Source organism: Ranitomeya imitator, chromosome 2, assembly GCF_032444005.1.
Source record: "Ranitomeya imitator isolate aRanImi1 chromosome 2, aRanImi1.pri, whole genome shotgun sequence".
In the NCBI taxonomy this organism is placed as follows: domain Eukaryota; kingdom Metazoa; phylum Chordata; class Amphibia; order Anura; family Dendrobatidae; genus Ranitomeya; species Ranitomeya imitator.
In genome coordinates this window covers 845,837,067-845,862,912 of record NC_091283.1, presented here as the reverse complement: position 1 = coordinate 845,862,912, position 25,846 = coordinate 845,837,067, and the positions used below count along the sequence as shown (strand labels likewise).

Genomic DNA, 25,846 nt, shown 5'->3' with positions numbered 1-25,846 from the left:
TGGGTGGGTGGAGACTGAATAGCTGTAGTCAGGTTGGGTGGAGACTGAATAGCTGTAGTCAGGCTGGGTGGGTGGAGACTGAATAGCTGTAGTCAGGTTGGGTGGGTGGAGACTGAATAGCTGTAGTCAGGTTGGGTGGGTGGAGACTGAATAGCTGTCAGTCAGGTTGGGTGGATGGAGACTGAATAGCTGTAGTCAGGTTGGGTGGATGGAGACTGACTAGCTGTAGTCAGGTTGGGTGGGTGGAGACTGAATAGCTGTAGTCAGGTTGGGTGGGTGGAGACTGAATAGCTGTAGTCAGGTTGGGTGGGTGGAGACTGAATAGCTGTAGTCAGGTTGGGTGGGTGGAGACTGAATAGCTGTCAGTCAGGTTGGGTGGATGGAGACTGAATAGCTGTAGTCAGGTTGGGTGGATGGAGACTGACTAGCTGTAGTCAGGTTGGGTGGGTGGAGACTGAATAGCTGTAGTCAGGTTGGGTGGAGACTGAATAGCTGTAGTCAGGTTGGGTGGGTGGAGACTGAATAGCTGTAAGTCAGTCTGGGTGGGTGGAGACTGAATAGCTGTAGTCAGGTTGGGTGGAGACTGAATAGCTGTAGTCAGGCTGGGTGGGTGGAGACTGAATAGCTGTAGTCAGGTTGGGTGGGTGGAGACTGAATAGCTGTAGTCAGGTTGGGTGGGTGGAGACTGAATAGCTGTCAGTCAGGTTGGGTGGGTGGAGACTGAATAGCTGTAGTCAGGTTGGGTGGGTGGAGACTGAATAGCTGTCAGTCAGACTGGGTGAGTGGAGACAGGATAGCTGTCAAGCTGGGTGGGTGCAGACTGAACAGCTGTCAGTCACACTGGGTGAGTGGAGACAGGATAGCTGTCAGGCTGGGTGAGTGGAGACTGAATAGCTGTCAGGCTGGGTAGGTGGAAACTGAAAAGCACTCAGACAGGTTAGGTGGATACTGAATAGCTATCAGGCTGGGTGGATGGAGACAATAGCTGTCAGTCAGCCTGGGTGGGTGGAGGCTGAATAACTGTCAGTCAGGCTGGGCGAGTGGAGACTAAATAGCTGTCAGGCTGAGTGGAGACTGAAAAGCTGTCAATCAGGTTAGGTGGATACTAAATAGCTGTCAGGCTTGGTGGGTGGAGACAATAGCGGTCAGTCAGCCTGGGTGGGTGGAGGCTGAATAGCTGTCAGGCTAAGTGGGTGGAGATTGAATAGCTGTCAGGCTGGGAGGGTGGAGACTGAATAGCTGACATTTGGGTTGGGCGGGTAGAGACTGAAAAGCTGTAAGTCAGGCTGGGTGAGTAGAGACTGAATAGCTGGGAGGGTGGAGACTGAATAGCTGTCAGTCAGGCTAGGTGGGTGGAGACTGAATAGCAGTCATTTAGGTTGGGTGAGCGGAAACTGAATAGCTGTCAGGCTGAGTTGAGACTGAAAAGCTGTCAATCGGGTTAGGTGGATCCTAAATAGCTGTCAGGCTGGGAGGGTGGAGACTGAATATATGTCAGGCAATGGGGGTGAGTCTGAATAGCTGTCAGTCAGGCACTGAGGGGCCAAGACTCATTAGCGATTTCATGCTACCTCTGAACTATAAATGCTCATTTTAATATCAGGATTTGACACTTATTCTGACATTGATTTTCAAAGTAAGTACACCGTCCTTATCAGGTCTAAAAAAAATAAATCTATATAATAATGTTAATTACATTTATGCAGTTTATATTGTGAAATCTACAGGGTGGGCCATTTATATGGATACACCTGGGTGGGCCATTAATAAAGATACAAAATGGCCGCCATGGTCACCACCCATCTTGAAAAGTTTCCCCCCTCCCATATACTAATGTGCTACAAACAGGAAGTAGATATCACCAACCATTCCCATTTTATTTAGGTGTATCCATATACATGGCCCAAACTGTAGTGACAGATCCTTAAAATTCTATTGTGAAAGTGAACATTCCGTCTTATGTATAAGAAGATGATGAAGAGTAAATGCAGCACTTTCTGTCCCCGAGCTGATAAAGTTCCGATGCTCCTCCCATACTTAACGGAACTGCCCATTTTATGTAAATATGCAGAGACTCCGCCCCTTTCTGGTCTGCCTTCATACAGATGAGACGTGACACGGTGCACATACTAAGTTGCTTTTATTAATCCAGAACTGCATGCTACAGATACTGTACAGCATGAACATGTATTCATTACAAAAAAATTTTTGCATGGTTTTTTTTTAAAATACCATTTTGAAATAAAAATCGGAATAAGAGCAAAGAACTGAACGGTAACATCACAGCCGTAAGGAAACATTCAAAGTATTCACAAAAAATGTTATAGTTATTTAATTATCATCAGAATAAACCAGAGGAAACCAGAGACAGATCTACGATTGCGTCATGTCAAATACAATGGCACTCAATGAACGGATGAAGAGTTTCTTGGTTTTGTTCAAAATTTTATTTTTTTTTTTCATTTTTGTTTTTCGCTTTTTTTGACATTATTTTTATTCAACATCAACATGCCCGTTTTTTTTTTTCCTTTTAGTTGCCTGCTACAAACCTATATGCGGCAAGCAAGCAGAGAATTGGCAGTCTGTGTTTTTCGCAAGTAATCTAATGTACAGGATTTTGGCCCATGGGGGGGGAGTTGTTTTTTTTTTTTCGTTTTTTTTTTTTTTTTTTTGCACCTCATTGTTTTTCAATGCTGTCCAGTCACCCTCCTACCAAATATACCTGTTAAAGATGACAGAAACTACATACAAAGCTACCTATGTAACATCACATCAGAACATGAGTAACAAAAAAAAACAGCATCAAAAACAAGGGGGGGATTATTCACCGGGAATTTTGGCACATCAATCTGTCCACAGTCTACAGGCCTATCGGCGCAGGCTGGTCTCCAGTTCCTTAACGTAAATTTACAAGACGCCGTTACAGAAAACAGCGGAAAAAAAGGGTTCTTTCCCTTGTTAATTTCAAGTCTTCTTTTAATGGCTTTTATAGCAATTATGTTTTTTTGTTTTATTTTTTTGTACAATATTGATCCTTTAAATGCAGCTACAAATGTCCATTTGGTGGCAACTGAGTTTCATACAGAAAAAAAAAAAATATATATATATATAAATTTATATATAAACTTAAAAACCTTGTACAAATGATATATATATATATATATATATATATAAGATGCTTACACAAAGAAAAAGAAAACTTTATACAATGCGTTGGGAAAAATGGGGGACAGACAATTGTTTGAAGAAAAAAAAAAAAAAGACAACAGATAGGACACAAGCAATTTCCTAGGCAATAAATACTACTTACTGGTCCAATGGCTCTGAAAATAGTTAACGCACCCACCCAAAATTTCCAAGTAGCATAACCTTCCCCTCCCGCCCAGAGGAAATAAAAAAAAAAAATGTACAAAAAAAAAAAAAAAAAAAGAAAAAGAGCGACCACCACCATGGAACAAGGCATATTAACACATTTGTTCATCTTTACCTTTTGTGTTTCTGTACATTTGAACAATTACAACATAACATCACAATAAAAGTTGTTTCACAAGAGGGCGCTGCATTCATGGTGCCCTGTGGGGTATAAACTGGATGTAAAATGATTGGTTCGCAAGCTCGTATTTAATACAAATAATCAAGAACCAACTCCTTCCGCGAGGGCTGCTTCAAAATTGCTTCGTTTCTTTTTCTATTTTCATTTTTTGTTTTTAATTCTTCTTTAAATCAGTCTTTTCAAAGGAACCTATGAGAACTACGACAGTTATGCATTTTTTTTTTTATTTTCATATATATATATATATATTTATATAATTTCCCCCCTTCTTCCGATGCTAAAAAGACTTTTTTTTTTTTTTTTAAACGTCGATGATACAAATTTCAACAGGACCTTGAGGCTCGTAGAAGGTCTCTGCGCAGTCAAATCGGAGAGGCGGAGATAAAAAAGACAGGTCAAATATTGACCAATGAACTTCATAAAACATCTACTAAAGTAGCCACTTGGCACAAATTAAAAAAAAAAAAAAGACCAAGAAAAAAAAAAAATCATCAAAAACGAGAAAAACTAATATTAAAAAGGATGGAGGCGTCAGTGCTTGGGAGCGACTACTCTAGGGACTTGGTGACGAGTGAAAGGGGCTGAAGTTGAGTTCCAGCCAAGGACCGATGAGAAGGAGGGAAGGAGGTTGACGGCTGTGTTAGTGACAAGGAGTAAGGAGCTGAAGACTGTAATGGACTGGGTTGGTGATTGTGATCTGTTCCGTTCTGACAAATTGGAGCTGGCAGGTTGCTGGACTTTCGTGCCGTACTTTCTGTCAGAGGTGACTGTGGCATGCACAGCCGGGCCAGAGGGTCAGGCTTCAACGACAGAGATAGAGGTTGTGTTTGTTCAGTTTGTGGCGTGGAGTCTCTTGGAGGGGTGTCTAGCATGGTGGGAGAAGAAGGAGGAGAGTCTAGTAAGCTTCCGTCTGAAGAGGGCGGGCTGACGCAGCTGCCTTCACCTTGTATGTAGCGAATGCACTTTTTTTTTCTCCTACAAACAGGAAAAAGATGTATGAGATATTATAAAAGACATTAAAAAAAAAAAACAGAGAACATCACCTGAAACAACAAAAAAATGTAGAGAAAAATAAAATCTGCCTTGGGCTCTGAGCATTAGAATATCTATCGGGGGGTGGATAAATATATTTTGGTTTTTTTTTCAGTGCATTTATCAGCTTTCTCTTACAAATTCCAATTTCAGCTAAATAACTGGGTTCCACAGGTGGTATACTAAGCTACTTTAGTGACCAGAGGTGTAATGTAGATCATATATACACTAAGCGTCAGAAATGACAGTTGATGATCTAAATGAAATTTATCTCAGCTCTCCCAGTCACCAGAACTGGTATAATTACCCCTATACTAAACTTAATAATCTTCTGTAGCTATAATAAATTACAGAAGATCAATTGCAGCTCCACAAGTTAGCACAGATAGTGCCATTTTTAAATGTTTTAAATCTCACTGTGGTTTTCTATATTAATTGATCCAAGCTCTACTAGTGACCAGGGGTGTAATATATTTCATCATACTAAGCATCATAAATGATTTCTGAGGAACTACATAAAGTTAATCTTAGCTCTCCATGTCAAATGAGGTGGTACAATTTCCTCTATACTATGCTAAATCACCTTCTGTAAGTATAATTTACAGAAGATCAATTGTAGGTCCACAAGTCACCAAAGACGGTGCCATCATAAAGTATTTTACATATCACCGTTTGCCATATTTGCAATTGACCTAAGCTCTATTAGTGACCAAGGGTGTAATATAAACTTTTTAAGAAATATTGTTCATGTTCTAATTAAAATTCACCATAGTTCTCCCAGTCACCAGAGCTCATGTGAAATTTAACATACCTAGCTCCACAAACTTATGAGAATGCTGCTTCATAAACTACCAGTGATGTATAACTAAACTTATCTCCACTAGTCCCCAGGGATGACACCAATGTCATCATATTGAGATTCATATATATATCCATAGACACTATAAATTTGTTCCATTAGTACCCACAGCCTTTCTGAGCTTCATATACCCTTGGAGGTGTTTTCAATTAGATCCACCAGTAACCAGAGGTGGAATTAAATATTACCATAATAAGCTTTATAGACTAATGAGGATACTTAGTCCATTATTAAAAGTCATACAGCTGTCAATATAGTGAGCTTATACCTTGGGTGCAATGAACACCAGCACTTCCAACTCCTCCAGTGACCAGAGGTGGCAAAAATATCATCTAAGCTCCCAAAGTGACCCGAAAAATAATAAACATAGTAATCTAAACTCTATCCAACCACCCCGGTGACAAGAAGCATGCAGGGCTGAAATGCTAATGGCAGAAAATGAATGACAGAATGAAACAGAAGACATGAGTGATGACTTCATATCATTGATGACGGGACAAGACTTTCTTGTTAGTGGTTAGAAAGGTTTGTAGTCAATTCGCTGACATTGTAGCTAGCATGGATGACTATGTATTTGTACTCAACCTGCAGGCACATGTCTAATAATGGCAGTGTGAGCCAAAGTCTCTACATTTTATAAAACTGGCATTCCTGCACAGAGCCCACTAGCAAGTTCCTCAGTCTCTTATTGAGGTGGAGAAGGGCAGCAAATACTATGACACTGATCTGTACTGGTCAAAATTGGAAAAAATTCAGATGTAGAAGATGATCGTGTCTGTAATGGAAGGCTATGAGCATCCTCATTATTGAAAGGAAGGGCCCAAGTGTGACGCCCTCGCTACCTTCCAAGTGAATGATACTTGGTGCCCCGTTGCAATGGTCTTTGGGTCTACAAACTAAGACCATGAGACAGGAGATGAAGAGACATTACACACAGAGAGGGAGAAAACACATACCTACCATTGTTACATTCCAAATTCAAAGACTGCTTGCATCAGAATAAAGAAATAACAGGTTTTAACCAAAGGATCAATAAGAAAGAAGTTAGAATGCTCAGACCCTCCACCAAGGTTTGTCCGCTGATTTGATCCCCCCCCTTATCTGATCACATTTGATACACATGCTCCACTAGTGATGTCACATTAAGACAGATGTCATCATATCATAAGACATTGTGCTCACAATGCAACATTGTGCTGCGGTTATCCGGAGGTCAGACTGGTACAATGGGGACCACTGCGGTAAAAAGGGGGCGACCTACGAGGAGGAGAAAACTTAGAAAAGCCCCTTCGGTTATACCACTGATCCTACTGCTATATCAAGGCTGATAGTTCCTTCTACCGTACTAGCTATCTATTTTTTATTGTTGATCTTTATGAGATTTTTTAAATTTTTGACATTAGGGGCTACAAGATGATGTTTTTCTAAAATAATAATTCTGAAATCAGAAGCATCTATCAAGAGGGGCTTTATCCTTAAAATATGTGATGTCAAAGCCTTGGGGCCAAGCTTTACACATTTCCACCTCCTTACGGCAATCGGGATGAAAGGAGGAAATTATCAACGAAGATTGAGGAAGATCGATAAACTACATCACTGGATTTTTAAGAAGTCCAAGTAGGACGTATAGATCGGGGAAATGGGCATTTGGGGGAGGGTACAGGTGTAGTAAGATCTAAGTGGAAGCCGTTTAGCATATTTAGTGTCTTGGTCAATTTTGTAAAACTTTGTAACAAGTTGGTAACTCTCGCAATCCGGGGACGAACTACGGGACGGACAATGTCGTCACCATGCTTACGAGAAAATCTGAAGAAAATTCTCAGCCCTACGCTCAGAGTAAAGGGCTACAGGATATTTAATTCTTGAGCTATGTAATGTAGGAAGATCTTCCCATTTGGGAGGAAAGGTACTAAATTCTTTGGATCTTGACTGTATTTGGTTTTAATCAATTTTGATCACCAGAAATTCAAAGAATATAGAAAATCAAAAAGTATAAAGTCCAACCACCACCAGTAATGACCAGAGGACAGAAAGAAGATTCATTGGAAAGATCTTGGAAGGACAGAAGGAATTAAATTATTCCCCATGGGCCTTGTAATAAATATACCTGCATGGTTTGCACCACAGATTCTGTCGGTCAAGTCCAAACAATGCTCGACACTTCTTAGGAGCATTTGCATCTGTTAGCACAATGTAAACACACAAAAATACAACAAAAATGGTGGATACTGCTCGATTGCAGACACTTTTCTTAACTATGGTTACCTACAGAATATGCAGATTGTTTTTCTTTTTTATTTGGTAATTCCCCCTTCAGTCCATGGCTAACATGCACAAACGTCCAGAATAATCAAGAAAGACCTATGGCCAATTGGATGGAGACAGACATCGATCTTCTCTACGGCGGGTGGGATGCATACAACAGCCAGGGTCAGGGATCAGTCAATCAGATCCAGGACGGAGGGAGAAAGTGGAGCTATGATTTTGGTAGACAATGGTGGGTGATACCTCATGGACTAATGGATGACCATGCATAGAGAGAAAGTGCAAGAAGACACGGTCTACGGAGAGTGCGGAGACAGACTGATGACTGCTCATGAGGCCAAGGGAGGTCCAACACCAATACGGTCAAGACAAAGGTAACGGGCAACGTCCGCGGTAAATACAAATGCAACCAATGGAGAAAAAAAAAACCGGATGGGGACGAAATCTCACAAGCTCTCGTCTTGCACAGTCAACAACTAGAAACCAATTCTGCAGCATTTGTGTATCGCTCAAGTGTATTCACTGCAACAGGAATGCCCAGTTTATCGGGGTGTTAATCAGATTATTGATGAAGATGAGAAGCAGGCAGCAATGGTCGTCAGCGAGCTTGTTAAATACTGTGATGGACAAGAGGCTGGAGATTTAAGAATGAGAAAAATGCGGGGGAATGGTAAAGGGCATTGGTTGTACTGCCGCTACCTGTACGTTCCCTGTGATGGGTCATCATTGGCGGAAAAGTTTAAAAAATGTGGGTCGTTCGGAACTTGTCTCAGAACCTTTTCTTAGGAGGCTATTGGTGTGCAGGCCACCTCTTGGTCTATAGACTTTTCTCATGAACTTGGCCATGGTCATCGGACCACCATGTCTACTATTAAAGGGAACCAGGTCTTATTCCAGAAGTACTTGACACTGACCCTGAAATCCCATCTTAAATCGTAAAGACTACGCTGCCTCATGGAGCCCACCCCAAGGGTCCAGCCTCCGCTTCATGGACTAGCCGTTAGCTTTAGATGCAGAGCGGGAAATTACCAGATAAAAAAAAAAAAAGAAATAAACAAAAATAAAAACAAGCTTGGTAAAACCAGCCATATCTAAATCTGGAATAACCATACACACCTGCAAGGACCGCACCAGTTATTCTGCTGATCAAGGCCAAAGCGCGCTCGGCATTTCTTAGGGGCGCTGAGGTCTGAATGGGTTCAAGACAGAAGCGAGCAGAAAAAGGAACAGAAAAGATAATAAAAAAAAAAAAAAAAAAAAAAAAAAATCAATGAACCGGTTACTAATTGCAAAAAAAGCGCAGAACGTCATTATTATTATTTGTGTAATCACAGAGGTAAGTAAAATAAGTTCATAGAATGAAAAATGATCCTTGCATAACTTGTGCTTCATTGGCAGAGACAATTAAAGCCGCAGTATCCCCAGATTTCCGCTACCCGTGGGGTAATGTCAGACGGACGTTGCCGTATGTGTCACTTTACTTCCGATCTCTTCCCGGCATTATACAGTTATTTAGATGTTTATTATTGTGCTGCAATCGTTACATTGTATCACAGCGGCTAATCCTCGTTACTGACTGGGATTGGACACGGCCTCTCTGATTTTTTTCCCTACCTCTAAATTAACCCTGCGGCTTTCCAGATGTTGTAAAGTTACTCCTCACGGCAGGTCGTCAGGGCATGCTGGGGGTTGTAGTTGTGCAACAGTTGGAGAACGCCACTCTCGTATCTTGGGCTACACTCCAGAGATTGTTTTTAACTTTACCTTTTTTCACGGACTTTGTGCCAGTGAGCAGGATTACTACCATTTATAAGTAACATTACCCCCTTGCAGGGAACCTTTAGGTACATTTGGATATGGGCGAGTATGTGACCCCCTATAACAAAAATGCATCTTTCTTCTACAGATCGGCTGTGCCCATCGTAAGAAATCCAGAGCTGAAATCATATGCAAATCAGGCTGAAAGTGCACTGTGGGTGTGTCCATGCACTTGGAAGAAGCCATCTAAGTGCATGAACTCGCCCATTGTGCACTCTCGGCCTGATCTGCACACTAGATTTCTTATGATTGGCACAGCAGATCATTTTTATAGGGGGGCACACGCCCACTCATATCACTACATCCAAACGTAAAAACGTCCTCACAGGTTCCCTCTAAGCATGTGATATAAAAAAGGATGAGGACATCCAATAAAATATTATGTGCACTTGTTACTAAAGTATGTGCGCCCCCCAGAAATAAAAGAAGCGTCAGCGGAGCATGTGCGGCGGCGGCGCTGCAGTCATGCTCCTCTGCGCACACGGCCCGGGGATACTGCAGCTTTATAAAGTGCTATCAGTCAATGGATTTATCTGTAAGTCACAACTTATGTAAAGAGAGAGAGAGATGGAGCAGAGAGCGGAGGCGAGCGGCCATGAGGCATGCCTTGGAAGCAATGTGCGAGCATGATTGGGGGAAGCAAAGACAAGCGGAGAGTTCAGCATGCTGGAGGCAGCAATGACATAAACTAGATTAAGGAGGTTTTCCTGGGAATCCTTTGTTTGGAGCAATGTCTGATTTTCCCGCTTTTCCCATTGTCGTAGTTAGTGTGTCGGGAGCGCGCTGGAAACAGACGGTTATGAGGACACATTCTCGGGGAACACACAGACATGTGATTAGGATGCATTATAGGACGTGCTGGAAGCTGAGGCATGGAACTTTTAGAATGTTTGAAAGATGACAGGAAACAAAGAAGAGACCGCCCCGACCTGTGGGGGAAGGGTCACACATTGTACCCAGCATGCAATGGGGCGAGGCGGCAAATCGCCTTCCCACGCAGCGCCGCCGGGACGACGGTACGTATCACCTCCCCTCACATGGATGCTCTGGCTTAAAGCGCGCGACTAAGTGCTGCAACCTGCGAAACATACAACATGTGACCGGACGAGGGGTCGGACTGCGCGTCTGCACAATCGTGACAACCCGGCCACGACCAGTGCAAGCAGATGGCGAGGCCAAAACGATGCCCCCATCATTATACAGCCCAGCAGAAGAACATGTGAAGGAAACTGTCAGCATGGAAGTTGTCCAATATCCAATGCACCAGAGTAACAAAAAAAAAGCAAAACAAAAAATATCATCTACAAATATAAAAACCGACCTTTATCGTCGAAGCCACAGACAGCACAGCGTCGATCTCAGGACAGACAGCGCCGACCCCAAAGACTGACAATGTGAACATGGCCTTATACAGAGAGAGCTTGCTGCTTGCTGTCAGTGAATAGACTGCGTGCATGAGGAGTCCTGAGCAGACAATGTATCACTGCAGGTAAGAGCCATCAGATCGGCCGCACATTGTTACAATCCATCAGCTCTCATCAGACAGGATTCTGTGCACTCGCGCATGTAGGTCATAAGCAGGGGCCGGACCACCACTGCCCAAAACTAAAGTAGAGGACTACTTCCATCAAGCAGGTGATTGACCTTACTTGGGATTAAGATGTGTGATGAGGATCAACTCGGCGGACAGTGGACGTTCTGGACAACTCACTATCGCAGGCCGTCAATAAGTCAGACATGGTACTGACCTGTAGCCGCTTACAGGCAGGAGGTATCTTATGCACATTGGTATTTAGTGTGCAGTGTTGGGACTGTCTTCTTCTACTAAAGCAGGGGCGGGACCGACAGCAGGAAGACAACTCCTGAGGAGCAGAGAACCTCCCCTGAGGATTAGTGAGGGCAAATGGGGACGTTCTCTGCACAAGGTGATGCCACATCTCACAGACTGGTTTTGGGCTGTTCCCCTTTGTCCTGTGCTATGGGCAGAGGGTTCAACAAGCCATTTCTGTCCCTTTAAATAAAAGGACTCATAGCTCCAAACACTTGGATACATATAATATACGTTAGAGGCTCCTGACTAACTAGGGCCATTTTTCTCACGCTACCATCATGCGGCAAGTGGTAGGTCTCAGTCCTTGCCCACCTTGCGTCTCATGTCTGGGGAGGACGGCATGACCCTGGGGCTGCTCTCACATCATATTTGGGGCTCTTCCCCCCATGGGCGGCAGTGCCCCCTATATGGCGCCAGAGGAGAGGAACTTGCTCGTGTTAAATTGCAAAGCGACAGCACGGGGTTAATCATTAGTGTATCAGAAAAGGAGAAACTATAAGTAGTTAAAGTCGTATCCAGACACCTCTCATCGCTGACCTGTGGAACTACAACTCCCAGCATTCTAGAACCTACCGTACTAACACGCTCCCCTCCCCCCAAAGCTGAAAGCCAGAGCAGCTATGTGTCCGCGGCGGTGATAACAATTTGCTACAAAGTTGCAATGCGATGGTTCTTTCTCTTTCCCGTCCTCGCTCACAAGAAGTGGTTCATGTTAATAAATTATGATGGCAGGAAAATGCATAAAAATGTAAAATTGTCAGGGAGAAGTCAAACAATAAAATGATAAAAGGTAAAAATGAGAGGAATAAGGCCAAAAATGGCTTAGCACCTGTAATCGGAGGAAGTGAAAGGCAAGGGTTTAGGTAACATTCGTTGTGTTCTGAAAAATAAGAACAAATTACACAATAGTCTGGACACCGGTATATATATATATAGCGCTATATATCAGATTGACTATGCAGTGGGGGCAAACCTCCTTAATGCCTGATTAGACATGGGTGTGGACAGGGAATTACCCCAGTAAAGCATGCAGCAAAGACCCCCGGCCACAGACCTCACACCCGCACACAGACGCACACATGCTCGCACACGTATGATAACACCACGCGGTTATGTCGCCATTAATCTACAGGCTGGTTGTCAATCATTTACAGTTAATAGTACATCAGGATACAATGTATCTAGCGTTACATGCAATTCTACAGCTTATCTCAATGGCATTGGGGGCAGTGGGGGAGGGGCACTAAGGAATCATGGACGGGTTATGGGGGCAATCTACATGGGGTTCACTAATCACCAGCGCAGGGGCTGCACAGTCTGGAAGCCAATGCTGGGCACTGATACCAGAGTGCGGGCACTTTCCCGTGGGTAGTGTTTCGTGAACCTACAGGGTGGGAGAGGGGTGACGTGGGGGGAGGTGCATTATGGGGGCTACTTACCGTTACTCTCTCCTGGCTGCTTGTCTCTTTTCCTCTTCTTCTTTTTCCCCTGAAGAGACAGAAACAAAAGGGACAGACATAGTTTATACAGCGGGAAATGGTCTAAGACCATCCGGACCACTGATACAATTCCATCAACATAGACAGGTGACTACAATGGCCGACCAACTGGCGGCCTCAGGGTCTGAGCATGCACAAGTTCCTCCCAGCCATGGTGGTCTCCAGTGTCTACTGGGGGACAGAGAAATGTCCCCGGGTCGGGAGATCGTTACATCGTGTAGTTATCAGCTACAGACACAATAAGGAAATGATGCCCATCAGTCATTAATGAGAGGCCAACTACTGCTCCCATCATGCTACACACACAACAAACAAGAAGAAAAGTGACCCGATACATTCTACATCCATCAAATGTATTACTCACGGGGCAGAGGAGTACACAGGGCAGGAAGGAAAAGGAAGGAAAAGATGGAAGGAAGGAAAAGATGGAAGGAAAAGATGGAAGGAAGGAAGGAAAAGAAGGAAGGAAGGAAAATATGGAATGAAGAAAGGAAAAGAAGGAAAGAAGGAAGGGAAAGATGGAAGGATGGAAAATATGGAAGGAAGGACGAAAGGATGAAAAAGGAAGGAATTAGGGAATGAAGAAAGGAAAAGAAGGAAGGAAAACATGGAATGAAGGACGTAAGGAAGAAAAAGAAGGAAGGAATTAGGGAATGAAGAAAGGAAAAGAAGGAAGGAAGGAAAATATGGAAGGAAGGGAGGAAGGACGGAAGGAAGGAAAAGATGGAAGGAAAATATAGAAGGAGGGGAGGAAGGAAAGAAAAAGGGAATGAAGAAAGGAAAAGAAGGAAAGAAGGAAGGAAAAGATGGAAGGAAGGAACGAAGAAAAATAGGGAAGGAAGGAAAATATGGAAGGAAGGGAGGAAGGAAGGACGGAAGGGAGGAAAAAGGGAATGAAGAAAGTAAAAGAAGAAAGAAGGAAGGAAAAGATGGAAGGAAGGAAAAAAGGAAGAAAGAAAAAGAAGGAAGGAAAGAAAAAAAAAGAAAGAAAGAAGAAAGGAAAAAAAGGAAGATAGGAAGGAAAGAAGAAAAAAGGAAGGAAGAAAGGAATGAAGGAAAAGGAAGGAAGGAAAAGGAAGGAAGGAGAATAAGGAAGGAAGGCAGGAAAAGAAGGATGGAAGGAAGGAAAAGAAGGAAGAAAGGAAAAAGGAGGAAGGAAAGAAAAGAAAGGAAGGAAAGGAAAATAAGGAAGTAAAATAAGGAAGGAAGGAAGGAAAAAAGGAAGGAAATAAGGAAGGAAGGAAAGAAGGAAGGAAGGAAGGAAAAGAAGGAATGGTGCAGGCAAATAAAGAGCGCATTGTAAGATGATAAAGAAATGTTAGGAAAGTAAAGGGGAGGAGAGAAGGAAAGGTAAGAAAGATGATAGCGGAACGAAAAGAAAAAGAGACAAAAAGGATACACATCAATAAGGGGGAAGAAATGAAAAAAAAACACATACAAATAAAAAAAAGAGTTGAAAAGGAAAAAATAAAAAAAATTAAATTGGCAGAGGGGAAAGAGAGGAGAAATAGTTCAGAAAGAGGCAAAAGGAAGCAACAATAGAGGAAGAAAAGGAAAAAGGGAAAGGATAGAGGTGGAAATGAAAAGGGTATAAGAGGGCAAAATATAAAAGGACAGAAAATAGATAAACACAATGAAAAAGAAAGGGAAAAAAGAGGAAAAGGGCAAAGAAAAGATGACAGTAGAACAAAATGAGAAAAAGGTAAGAAGAGACTACAAAGGAAACAAAGCTGAATAGAAGCAGGGGATAGAAAGGGAAATAAAAGTGGTGGATAGAAGAAAATAATGAAGGAAATATAGGCAAAGAAAGAAGAGAACAGAATGGAAGAAATAGAAAATGGTAATGAAGTGAAGAAATGAAAAAAAGGAAAGGAAGTAAAGGGATAGGAAAGAAAAATGAAATAATGGAAAGGAACAGGGAGCAAAGGAGGAAGGCAGAAGTAGGGAAGAAGAAGGAGAAAGGATGAAGACAGGAAAGGAAAAAGATACAGAAAAGATGAAAATCAGAAAAGAATAAAAAGTGAACAAAGATAATATAAAAGGAAGTAAAAAAGTAAAGGACAGGAGTAAGGCAGAACAATAAAAAAGGAAGGAAAGCAAAGGAGTAAAAAAGAACAAAAAGAACAAAAAAGAATAAGTGAGAAAATAGAAATGAGGAAGGAAAAGTAACTGAAAGAATTAGAGAAAGGAAGATAAAGAAAGAAGAAAAAGAAAAGAAGTGAAAAAGGAAAAGTAAATAAAAAGTAGAGGAATAGAGGATACAGATTAGGAGTGAGTGGAAGAAAAGGATAAAAGGGAGAGAAAAACATGGAGCGGAGAATGAAGAGAAGGCAAACAGTGGGCAATGCTGAGGGGTTTTTGGGGGGTCTCTGCACACCCTGCAGGGTTTCGCTTTCTAGACTGATGAGTGAAGGGGTTTCCATCTTTAGTGATCTGCACTCGCCGTCCTGCAACTTTCACTAAACCCATCCGGGATATTTATTATCACTGTTATAATGTGTCCCAGCGGTAACACGTCGGACATTTCTCATACATCTGGGTCAGCTTACAGATATCATGAAGAAAGTTGTGTCACAATGTTTGGTGCATTATAAGCCCCGCACCCTATTCTAGGCATTATTCAGTGTCAGCGGCAGGAAGCCACGTTCTGTGCTAAGCAATCAGATACAGTCATCGGATCAGTCCTGCAAGAATACATTGTAAATCTCTATAGAAGGGGAATAAATACCACCTACATAGGAACCTACATAGTTATCCCTTGCCGACCAGCCGGGGTAGAGCTGCATGTGCAGCTGTCGTTCCTTCCGCGCCAGCTCGTAGTATTTCGCTTGTTCCTCTCTCGATAACGCGTGCCACTACACGGAGGAGAGGAAAGAAATGAGACCACACAGGACAGAAAGGTACAAAGGGGCTACTAGCTACATAGTATCTATTATTATCTATCATCTATTATTATGTATCTATTATCTATCTATCTATTATTATGTATCTATTATTATCTATCATCTATCTATTATGTATCTATTATCTATCTATTATCTAACTATCTATTATCTATATATTATCTATCTATCTATCTATCTGTTATTATGTATCTATTATCTATCTATTATCTATCTATCTATTATTATGTATCTATTATTATCTATCATCTATCTATTATTATGTATCTATTATCTATCTCTGTATTATCTATATATTATCTATCTATTATCTATCTATTATTATGTATCTATTATCTATCTATTATCTATCTATCTATTATTATGTATCTATTATTATCTATCATCTATCTATTATTATGTATCTATTATCTATCTCTGTATTATCTATATATTATCTATCTATTATCTATCTATTATTATGTATCTATTATCTATCTATTATCTAACTATCTATTATCTATATATTATCTATCTATCTATCTGTTATTATCTATCTATTATCTATCTATTATCTATCTATTATCTATCTATTATTATGTATCTATTATTATCTATCATCTATCTATTATTATGTATCTATTATCTATATATTATCTATTATTATGTATCTATTATCTATCTATTTATCTATCTATCTATTTATCTATTATCTATCTATTATCTATCTATCTATTATTTATTATCTATCTATCATCTATCTATTATCTATTATTATGTATCTATTATCTATCTATCATCTATCAATCATCTATTATCTATATATTATCTATCATTTATCTATTATCTGTCATCTATCTACTATCTATCTATCTATTATCTCTCTCTCGGAGGACTACAACCCCCAGCATTCTGATTAAGCAGCGATGCCCTTTTGGCCCCCTCGGCTGAGCCCGTGGCGACACGTACCCTCCGGCCGAGGATCTGGTTGATGGCGGCGCTCTCTTTTAATGTGCATTCTGCGACCACTTTTGCTCGCATTTCCTTCATATATAACATAAATGCGTTTAGAGGCTTTTTTATATGAGGTTTCTTCTTTTCTTCTTCCTTTTTGGAATCCTGATGTTTTCTGCAATAGAGGAAGAGAAGTCGCGCTGGTTACCTTCTCCCTGCGCGGGGCGCTGTGCGGGCATAGACCGGAGCGCGGACTCACGAGCTGTGCAGCGATCCCATGTCACTCTGGGACGACTCCTGTTTGACGGTCGGGTTCACTATGGCGGGATGAGGGATTCCAGTTGTGTGTAAACTGTGGTGTGGCGGTACCATGTGTGGGGGGAATCTGGAGGATAGAAAGCTGTGTAAATCGTCAGAATAAAGATGAATGAAAGGGGAGGGGTGTCTCATTAACATAATAGTCATTCATTAGCCTTAATTACATTGCGCCATCATATACCGCAGCGTCGTACACAGAATGCGCTCGTAAAACCTGATCCAACACAACGGGACATCAATCAACCTAGACATAGACATAGACCAGGACGGCCCACCACAAAAGATCAGCCCCCATATAAAGCAGAGGCGTCAGCGCTGCCCCCCCCCCCAATATATCTGCCCCTAAATGTCTGCTCCATGGGCACATGTGGATAACAGGGGGAGCCCCTCCCTAGAACCCCAATATTATCCAGATGGAGCCCACCCAAGCGTTACAGGGCAGACCATGAATCCTGCAGTGGCTGATAACAGCGAACAATGCAGGATATTCACCTGTCCTTATATCACTCACTTGCCAGCCTTAAATGGCTGATGACAGAGAGTAATAGATTGCATTTAATGGCCAGCCGTGTAGAGAAGATGCTGATGCAGCGCCTCTTTAAACCTCTGCTATAATATTACACATATTATCTGGATAGATCTGTGGAGACCCCACAAAGGACGAGGGCGACACGGACCACCCACATAGATTATAATGGAAACTACAGAGGGTCAATATTCATGGACGCCCCGTAATGTGTTCGCAGCTCCCACGTTTGCTCCAGGTACTAACATTCCCACCTGGCTCTGGACGTCATGGACGTAGACCGTGCACTATGGGGGTCTGAGAGCGGATGATGGCTGGACTGATCTGCATACAGAAATGATGGCACACAGCTGCAGGGGCCCCGATGCCGACTGTGGCCCCTCGGTCTTATATGTATGTGTGCTCTGTGGGGTCACTGGGGTGTTCAATGGCTGAATGGGGAGCAGGGGAGGAATAATCACAACCATAATCTCCATCACAATGAATGGGCCGTATAATGCAGGCTACGCTCTGGCTAACAGAGGGCCCAATAACAACACCCCACGGCCCTGTATGTCCTATATGGCATCATCTGAACGTTCGTTCATATTTGTCGGTGATCTCCCATTATGCAGGCGGCTGCTCGGACACTGGGTGGAGTAGTCATCGTTCTAGGATTGTCTCCTCTACAACGAAGAAGAGTTTTCTGCTCTTGTGAAAATAAATCTTAATTAAACTAAAAGTTTTGTCACTTTCTAACAGACTTTTAATTTCTCAACATTTCCAAGATCTCTGCTTGCTGTCAGTGAATGGTAACGGGCCTAATCTCATCCAGTCCAGGCAAACCCGATCCGCAATCAGCAGCACAGATCTGCCTCCTGGCAGTTTGTTACAATGTATCAGTCTGGAGTGCAGGCTACTTATAGAAAAGAGGATCCTAAGACTGGATACAACAGAACTTCAGGTGTGAGAACCTTATGGTCAAGGGGAGTTTACAGCCATTATATCTAAGACTGCTTCTATTCACTTGTAGTCAGCAGAGATCTAGAAAATGGGGAAACGTGGAATGGAAAGTTGCAGAACTTCTTATGCAATGTATCAATAAATAATAGGAATTCCTGATCTGTGGACTGTGGTCAGCAGTGGCCTGTACCGTGCTGCCAAGCTCTTGATCCATGGACTGTGGTCAGCAGTGGTCTGTAGTGTGCTGCCAGGCTCCCGATCTGTGGACTGTGTCCAGCAGTGGCCTGTACTGTGCTGCCAGGCTCCTGATCCATGGACTGTGGTCAGCAGTGGCATGTACCGTGCTGCCAAGCTCTTGATCCATGGACTGTGGTCAGCAGTGGCCTGTAGTGTGCTGCCAGGCTCCCGATCTGTGGACTGTGTCCAGCAGTGGCCTGTACCGTGCTGCCAGGCTCCCGATCTGTGGACTGTGTCCAGCAGAGGCCTGTACCGTGCTGCCAGGCTCCCGATCTGTGGACTGTGTCCAGCAGTGGCCTGTGCCATGTCACCAGGCTCCCGATCTGTGGACTGTGTCTAGCAGTGGCCTGTACCGTGCTGCCAAGCTCTTGATCCGTGGACTGTGGTCAGCAGTGGACTGTACTGTGCCGCCAGGCTAACGATCCATGGACTGTGGTCAGCAGTGGCCTGTAGTGTGCTGCCAGGCTCCCGATCTGTGGACTGTGTCCAGCAGTGGCCTGTACTGTGCTGCCAGGCTCCCGATCTGTGGACTGTGTCCAGCAGTGGCCTGTACCGTGCTGCCAGGCTCCCGATCCATGGACTGTGGTCAGCAGTGGCCTGCACCGAGCCACCAGGCCATTAAAAGGTCTCATAACTACAAGATTATCTGAAAGCTTTATTTATTCACACATTTAAATAAATGGGAAAAGTAAAAACGTATAAAAAATGCACGAATGTCGAGCAGAGTTTTCCTACCAACACTCTGCAAAGATCTGCAGCAATCACTGACCGTGGGCACGGGGTCCCTGCAGATAAAGGCACCTGGGGAATAAAGGCACATGGAGGTTCTAGATTTTTTGGGGTCGGCAAATGCCAAAGATAACTGCAGAAAAATCGTTTACAGACTCTTCAGACTCGTTTCTATTATAAAACCTTTCTACGGTTCATGTTCTGTCTTTTCAGCCTTTTTCTTTCACTTCCGGTTTTGAATAAAGTCTGGTGGGAAAAAAGGAGAAAGTTGCTGCTAGGATGCGGCTCCGGGTGGGATTGGTGACTGCCCAATCAGAAGACACTTCGGGGGAAAAAACGCTATGGGAGATGAAAAACTCCCCCAAAACCTCGGTAATGTGGGCATATTAGCGGACAGCACGTAGAGGTTATAAAAGGGGAAATTCATTTGTTTTAAATCAGGAAGCGGTCTGATAAAAGTCTCCCACTTCTGCGCAGCTTTGCTCCATCACGTCGTACAAAGGTTAAGTGGGGCTTAGTAGAAGGGGAGCGGACAACGAAGGCCAGTAACGCTGGAGTCCATGTCGGACACATGGAAACCACGGAAGATGCGCTAAGGGGTGCGTATTTCTAAATGACGGACGCAGGAAACGCCAAACTGGATGAATCCGCCCCAATGTCTATCAGAAAGATGCCGATCTTTTCATTCTAGGATGAGCCGCGATGTCTCGGAGGATAGAAGCTTCCAGAAACAATTTGGCTCATTTGAGATTAGAAAAACCAGCAAAACGAGGCAGAGATGCCACTGCATCCTGATAGTGCATTTGTTTAGAGGCCTAGGCAGGTAAGCATCTCTGCCTCGTTTTGCTGTTTTTTCTAATTTTTGGAGGATCTCTGAATCCTCTTCTTGTGCTCTTGCTCTCATGTGAGATTAGCTGGAACGTGCAGAACGCCTCGTGTATCACTGTGGATGTGGATGGAGTCGGATCTCCAGTCCTCACTGTGACCTCGGGGAAGTAACTATAGTAGGGGTGGCGGGTTGTAATTGCACCCGGGCCCTGGAGCCCATGAGGCCCGAAAGGTCCCTTTGTCCCATATGAAAAGACTGTTCCTATTAAAGACCTGAGCTACTCGCAGGCCCTTTTGGAGATTTAGCATCGGGGCCCCTTCAAGTTACACTCCTGGACCCCCATACGGTAGATGACGGACCCTCAGCCTCGTCCTGTAGCTACGTCCATTCTGTAACGAGCTGCCACATTCCTGCGCCATCCAGACAAAAGGTGCATTTGGCTACATGGAGATAAGGAGCGCGATACATTGTTTCCTTGTTCCCAAGGTGAGACGGTGCCCACAAAACGCCCGGCATAAAATCGCATCTCATTAGACGCCCGTCTCCTTTCATGGCTCGGAGCCAGGAGATAATGATGAGACGACTTATTAGGGACAACTAATTTTTTTTTTGTTCTGCTTGTCTCAGGGGCTTCTGTCGTCCTCGGGATTCTTTTTTTTTTTTGGAGCCGCTGTTGACGCTTCTCCCGAGCGCGTGTCATCTCGTCGTCTGGATCTCATGCATAAGCAGTGGGACGCATCTCTTTATGGGCTGCAGCCGTTCTGCCTCCGCTTACGCTGAATTTATCATTATCCGCTCGCACATTTCATCTATTCCTGCCTGGGATTTCTTCTTTTCGCCAGCCCGTTGCGCCCACTTTATGGTTTATACATGATGTGGCTTCTCTTTGAAGCCAGATGGTTTGAGCGATGCCCTCGTCAGGAGAAGTGCCTTTCACCAATTTAACATGCTGAGGGCCCCAAGCTCCAACATCTCAATCGAAAGGGGGTCACCGGGTGGCACCGGCGAGTGTCAGCAAGTGCTGTTTAATTGCCAATCTAGGTTTCTCCACGGTGTTTAAAGTATAATGACCCTTCACTTAATTCTGAGAATCCCTGGCCCCGGCGCTGCATTGAATGAATATCAAAGGCTGCGACAGAACAGGGTGCAGCGCCTGCATTCCCATAACTGTCATCCGCCTAATGGACCTGTACTTGTGTCAGCCCATTATCACAATAATCTGTTTAATTTGCTGTATACTCTCTATAACTAGACACCTTTCATTCTGCCAAGTTTGGATGGAAGGAGAAAAAAGAAGAATCCCAAGGTGTCCGGCTCGCTAATCATAATCCTGCCGGCAGCTTTCCTCTGCGCAGAGCCGTAACCCCCCGCTGCCGACAGAGCTCCGCACCCAATGGAGTCCATACCGCCATCTATTACCATGGGTCATGGAGTACAAAGTGGCCACCACATCTGGAAGTAGCGGCCCCGGGCCCCTCCATAGAGACTAGGGCCCCATACCCACAGGCTGCACATCTGTAAGTACCTGCCCCGGGCCCCTCCATAGAGACTAGGGCCCCGTACCCACAGGCTGCACATCTGGAAGTACCTGCCCCGGGCCCCTCCATAGAGACTAGGGCCCCGTACCCACAGGCTGCACATCTGGAAGTACCGGCCCCCGGGCCCCTCCATAGAGACTAGGGCCCCGTACCCACAGGCTGCACATCTGGAAGTACCGGCCCCCTCCATAGAGACTAGGGCCCCGTACCCACAGGCTGCACATCTGTAAGTACCTGCCCCGGGCCCCTCCATAGACACTAGGGCCCCGTACCCACAGGCTGCACATCTGGAAGTACCGGCCCCCGGGCCCCTCCATAGAGACTAGGGCCCCATACCCACAGGCTGCACATCTGTAAGTACCTGCCCCGGGCCCCTCCATAGAGACTAGGGCCCCGTACCCACAGGCTGCACATCTGGAAGTACCGGCCCCCGGGCCCCTCCATAGAGACTAGGGCCCCATACCCACAGGCTGCACATCTGGAAGTACCGGCCCCGGGCCCCTCCATAGAGACTAGGGCCCCATACCCACAGGCTGCACATCTGGAAGTACCGGCCCCGGGCCCCTCCATAGACACTAGGGCCCCGTACCCACAGGCTGCACATCTGGAAGTACCGGCCCCCGGGCCCCTCCATAGAGACTAGGGCCCCATACCCACAGGCTGCACATCTGTAAGTACCTGCCTCGGGCCCCTCCATAGAGACTAGGGCCCCGTACCCACAGGCTGCACATCTGGAAGTACCTGCCCCGGGCCCCTCCATAGAGACTAGGGCCCCATACCCACAGGCTGCACATCTGTAAGTACCTACCCCGGGCCCCTCCATAGAGACTAGGGCCCCGTACCCACAGGCTGCACATCTGTAAGTACCGGCCCCGGGCCCCTCCATAGAGACTAGGGCCCCATACCCACAGGCTGCACATCTGGAAGTACCGGCCCCGGGCCCCTCCATAGAGACTAGGGCCCCATACCCACAGGCTGCACATCTGGAAGTACCTGCCCCCGGGCCCCTCAATAGAGACTAGGGCCCCGTACCCACAGGCTGCACATCTGGAAGTAGCGGCCCCGGGCCCCTCCATAGAGACTAGGGCCCCATACCCACAGGCTGCACATCTGTAAGTACCTGCCTCGGGCCCCTCCATAGAGACTAGGGCCCCGTACCCACAGGCTGCACATCTGGAAGTACCTGCCCCGGGCCCCTCCATAGAGACTAGGGCCCCGTACCCACAGGCTGCACATCTGTAAGTACCTACCCCGGGCCCCTCCATAGAGACTAGGGCCCCGTACCCACAGGCTGCACATCTGTAAGTACCGGCCCCGGGCCCCTCCATAGAGACTAGGGCCCCATACCCACAGGCTGCACATCTGGAAGTACCGGCCCCGGGCCCCTCCATAGAGACTAGGGCCCCGTACCCACAGGCTGCACATCTGGAAGTAGCGGCCCCGGGCCCCTCCATAGAGACTGGGGCCCCGTACCCACAGGCTGCACATCTGGAAGTACCGGCCCCGGGCCCCTCCATAGAGACTAGGGCCCCGTACCCACAGGCTGCACATCTGGAAGTACAGGCCCCCGGGCCCCTCCATAGAGACTAGGGCCCCGTACCCACAGGCTGCACATCTGGAAGTACCGGCCCCCGGGCCCCTCCATAGAGACTAGGGCCCTGTACCCACAGGCTGCACATCTGGAAGTACCGGCCCCCGGGCCCCTCCATAGAGACTAGGGCCCTGTACCCACAGGCTGCACATCTGGAAGTACCGGCCCCGGGCCCCTCCATAGAGACTAGGGCCCCGTACCCACAGGCTGCACATCTGGAAGTACCGGCCCCGGGCCCCTCAATAGAGACTAGGGCCCCGTACCCACAGGCTGCACATCTGGAAGTACCGGCCCCGGGCCCCTCAATAGAGACTAGGGCCCCGTACCCACAGGCTGCACATCTGGAAGTACCGGCCCCGGGCCCCTCCATAGAGACTAGGGCCCCATACCCACAGGCTGCACATCTGGAAGTACCTGCCCCCGGGCCCCTCAATAGAGACTAGGGCCCCGTACCCACAGGCTGCACATCTGGAAGTACCGGCCCCGGGCCCCTCCATAGAGACTAGGGCCCCACACCCACAGGCTGCACATCTGGAAGTACCGGCCCCGGGCCCCTCAATAGAGACTAGGGCCCCGTACCCACAGGCTGCACATCTGGAAGTACCTGCCCCGGGCCCCTCAATAGAGACTAGGGCCCCGTACCCACAGGCTGCACATCTGGAAGTAGCGGCCCCGGGCCCCTCCATAGAGGCTAGGGCCCCGTACCCACAGGCTGCACATCTGGAAGTACCGGCCCCGGGCCCCTCAATAGAGACTAGGGCCCCGTACCCACAGGCTGCACATCTGGAAGTACCAGCCCCCGGGCCCCTCCATAGAGACTAGGGCCCCGTACCCACAGGCTGCACATGAGCTCAATGCATGGATATATTATATATATAGAGACTAGGGCCCCGTACCCACAGGCTGCACATCTGGAAGTACATATATATATATATATATATAATATATCCATGCATTGAGCTCATGCGCAGCCTGTGAGTACGGGGCCCTAGTCTCTATGGAGGGGCCGGTACTTCCAGATGTGCAGCCTGTGGGTACGGGGCCCTAGTCTCTATGGAGGGGCCCGGGGCCGGTACTTCCAGATGTGCAGCCTGTGGGTACGGGGCCCTAGTCTCTATGGAGGGGCCCGGGGCAGGTACTTCCAGATGTGCAGCCTGTGGGTACGGGGCCCTAGTCTCTATGGAGGGGACCCGGGGCCGGTACTTCCAGATGTGCAGCCTGTGGGTACGGGGCCCTAGTCTCTATGGAGGGGCCCGGGGCCGATACTTCCAGATGTGCAGCCTGTGGGTACGGGGCCCTAGTCTCTATGGAGGGGTCCGGGGCCGGTACTTCCAGATGTGCAGCCTGTGGGTACGGGGCCCTAGTCTCTATGGAGGGGCCCGGGGCAGGTACTTCCAGATGTGCAGCCTGTGGGTACGGGGCCCTAGTCTCTATGGAGGGGACCCGGGGCCGGTACTTCCAGATGTGCAGCCTGTGGGTACGGGGCCCTAGTCTCTATGGAGGGGCCCGGGGCCGGTACTTCCAGATGTGCAGCCTGTGGGTACGGGGCCCTAGTCTCTATGGAGGGGTCCGGGGCCGGTACTTCCAGATGTGCAGCCTGTGGGTACGGGGCCCTAGTCTCTATGGAGGGGCCTGGGGCCGGTACTTCCAGATGTGCAGCCTGTGGGTACGGGGCCCTAGTCTCTATGGAGGGGCCCGGGGCCGGTACTTCCAGATGTGCAGCCTGTGGGTACGGGGCCCTAGTCTCTATGGAGGGGCCCGGGGCAGGTACTTCCAGATGTGCAGCCTGTGGGTACGGGGCCCTAGTCTCTATGGAGGGGCCCGGGGCAGGTACTTCCAGATGTGCAGCCTGTGAGTACGGGGCCCTAGTCTCTATGGAGGGGCCCGGGGCAGGTACTTCCAGATGTGCAGCCTGTGGGTACGGGGCCCTAGTCTCTATGGAGGGGCCCGGGGCAGGTACTTCCAGATGTGCAGCCTGTGGGTACGGGGCCCTAGTCTCTATGGAGGGGCCCGGGGCAGGTACTTCCAGATGTGCAGCCTGTGGGTACGGGGCCCTAGTCTCTATGGAGGGGCCCGGGGCAGGTACTTCCAGATGTGCAGCCTGTGGGTACGGGGCCCTAGTCTCTATGGAGGGGACCCGGGGCCGGTACTTCCAGATGTGCAGCCTGTGGGTACGGGGCCCTAGTCTCTATGGAGGGGCCCGGGGCAGGTACTTCCAGATGTGCAGCCTGTGGGTACGGGGCCCTAGTCTCTATGGAGGGACCCGGGGCCGGTACTTCCAGATGTGCAGCCTGTGGGTACGGGGCCCTAGTCTCTATGGAGGGGCCCGGGGCAGGTACTTCCAGATGTGCAGCCTGTGGGTAATATATATATATATTACATCTTAGTAATCTTAGTATTTACTGCATTTTCCAGGAGTCTTCACATGTGCAGATATCTGACC

General features: G+C 46.6%; 1 protein-coding gene across 40 annotated transcripts in view; it reads right to left on the bottom strand.

Annotated features, from left to right (window-relative positions):
* Positions 1–2,123: 2,123 nt before the first annotated feature.
* TCF7L2 (transcription factor 7 like 2) overlaps positions 2,124–25,846 on the bottom strand; it is a 317,280-nt gene continuing 293,557 nt past the window's right edge. For 4 of the 40 annotated variants that reach the window (XM_069754300.1, XM_069754302.1, XM_069754330.1 and 1 more), the window contains 7 exons: positions 16,953–17,078; positions 16,709–16,868; positions 15,605–15,712; positions 12,798–12,846; positions 12,188–12,238; positions 8,826–8,898; positions 2,124–4,528 (listed from right to left, as the gene is read on the bottom strand). In XM_069754300.1, the coding sequence (XP_069610401.1) occupies positions 4,102–4,528; positions 8,826–8,898; positions 12,188–12,238; positions 12,798–12,846; positions 15,605–15,712; positions 16,709–16,868; positions 16,953–17,078 (994 nt within the window). In that variant the 3' untranslated portion in view covers positions 2,124–4,101. Of the gene's footprint in view, positions 4,529–6,400; positions 6,430–7,550; positions 7,625–8,825; positions 8,899–12,187; positions 12,239–12,797; positions 12,847–15,592; positions 15,713–16,708; positions 16,869–16,952; positions 17,094–25,846 lie in introns of those variants that run through there. The other 36 variants (XM_069754318.1, XM_069754319.1, XM_069754333.1 and 33 more) reach the window with 24 other exon arrangements.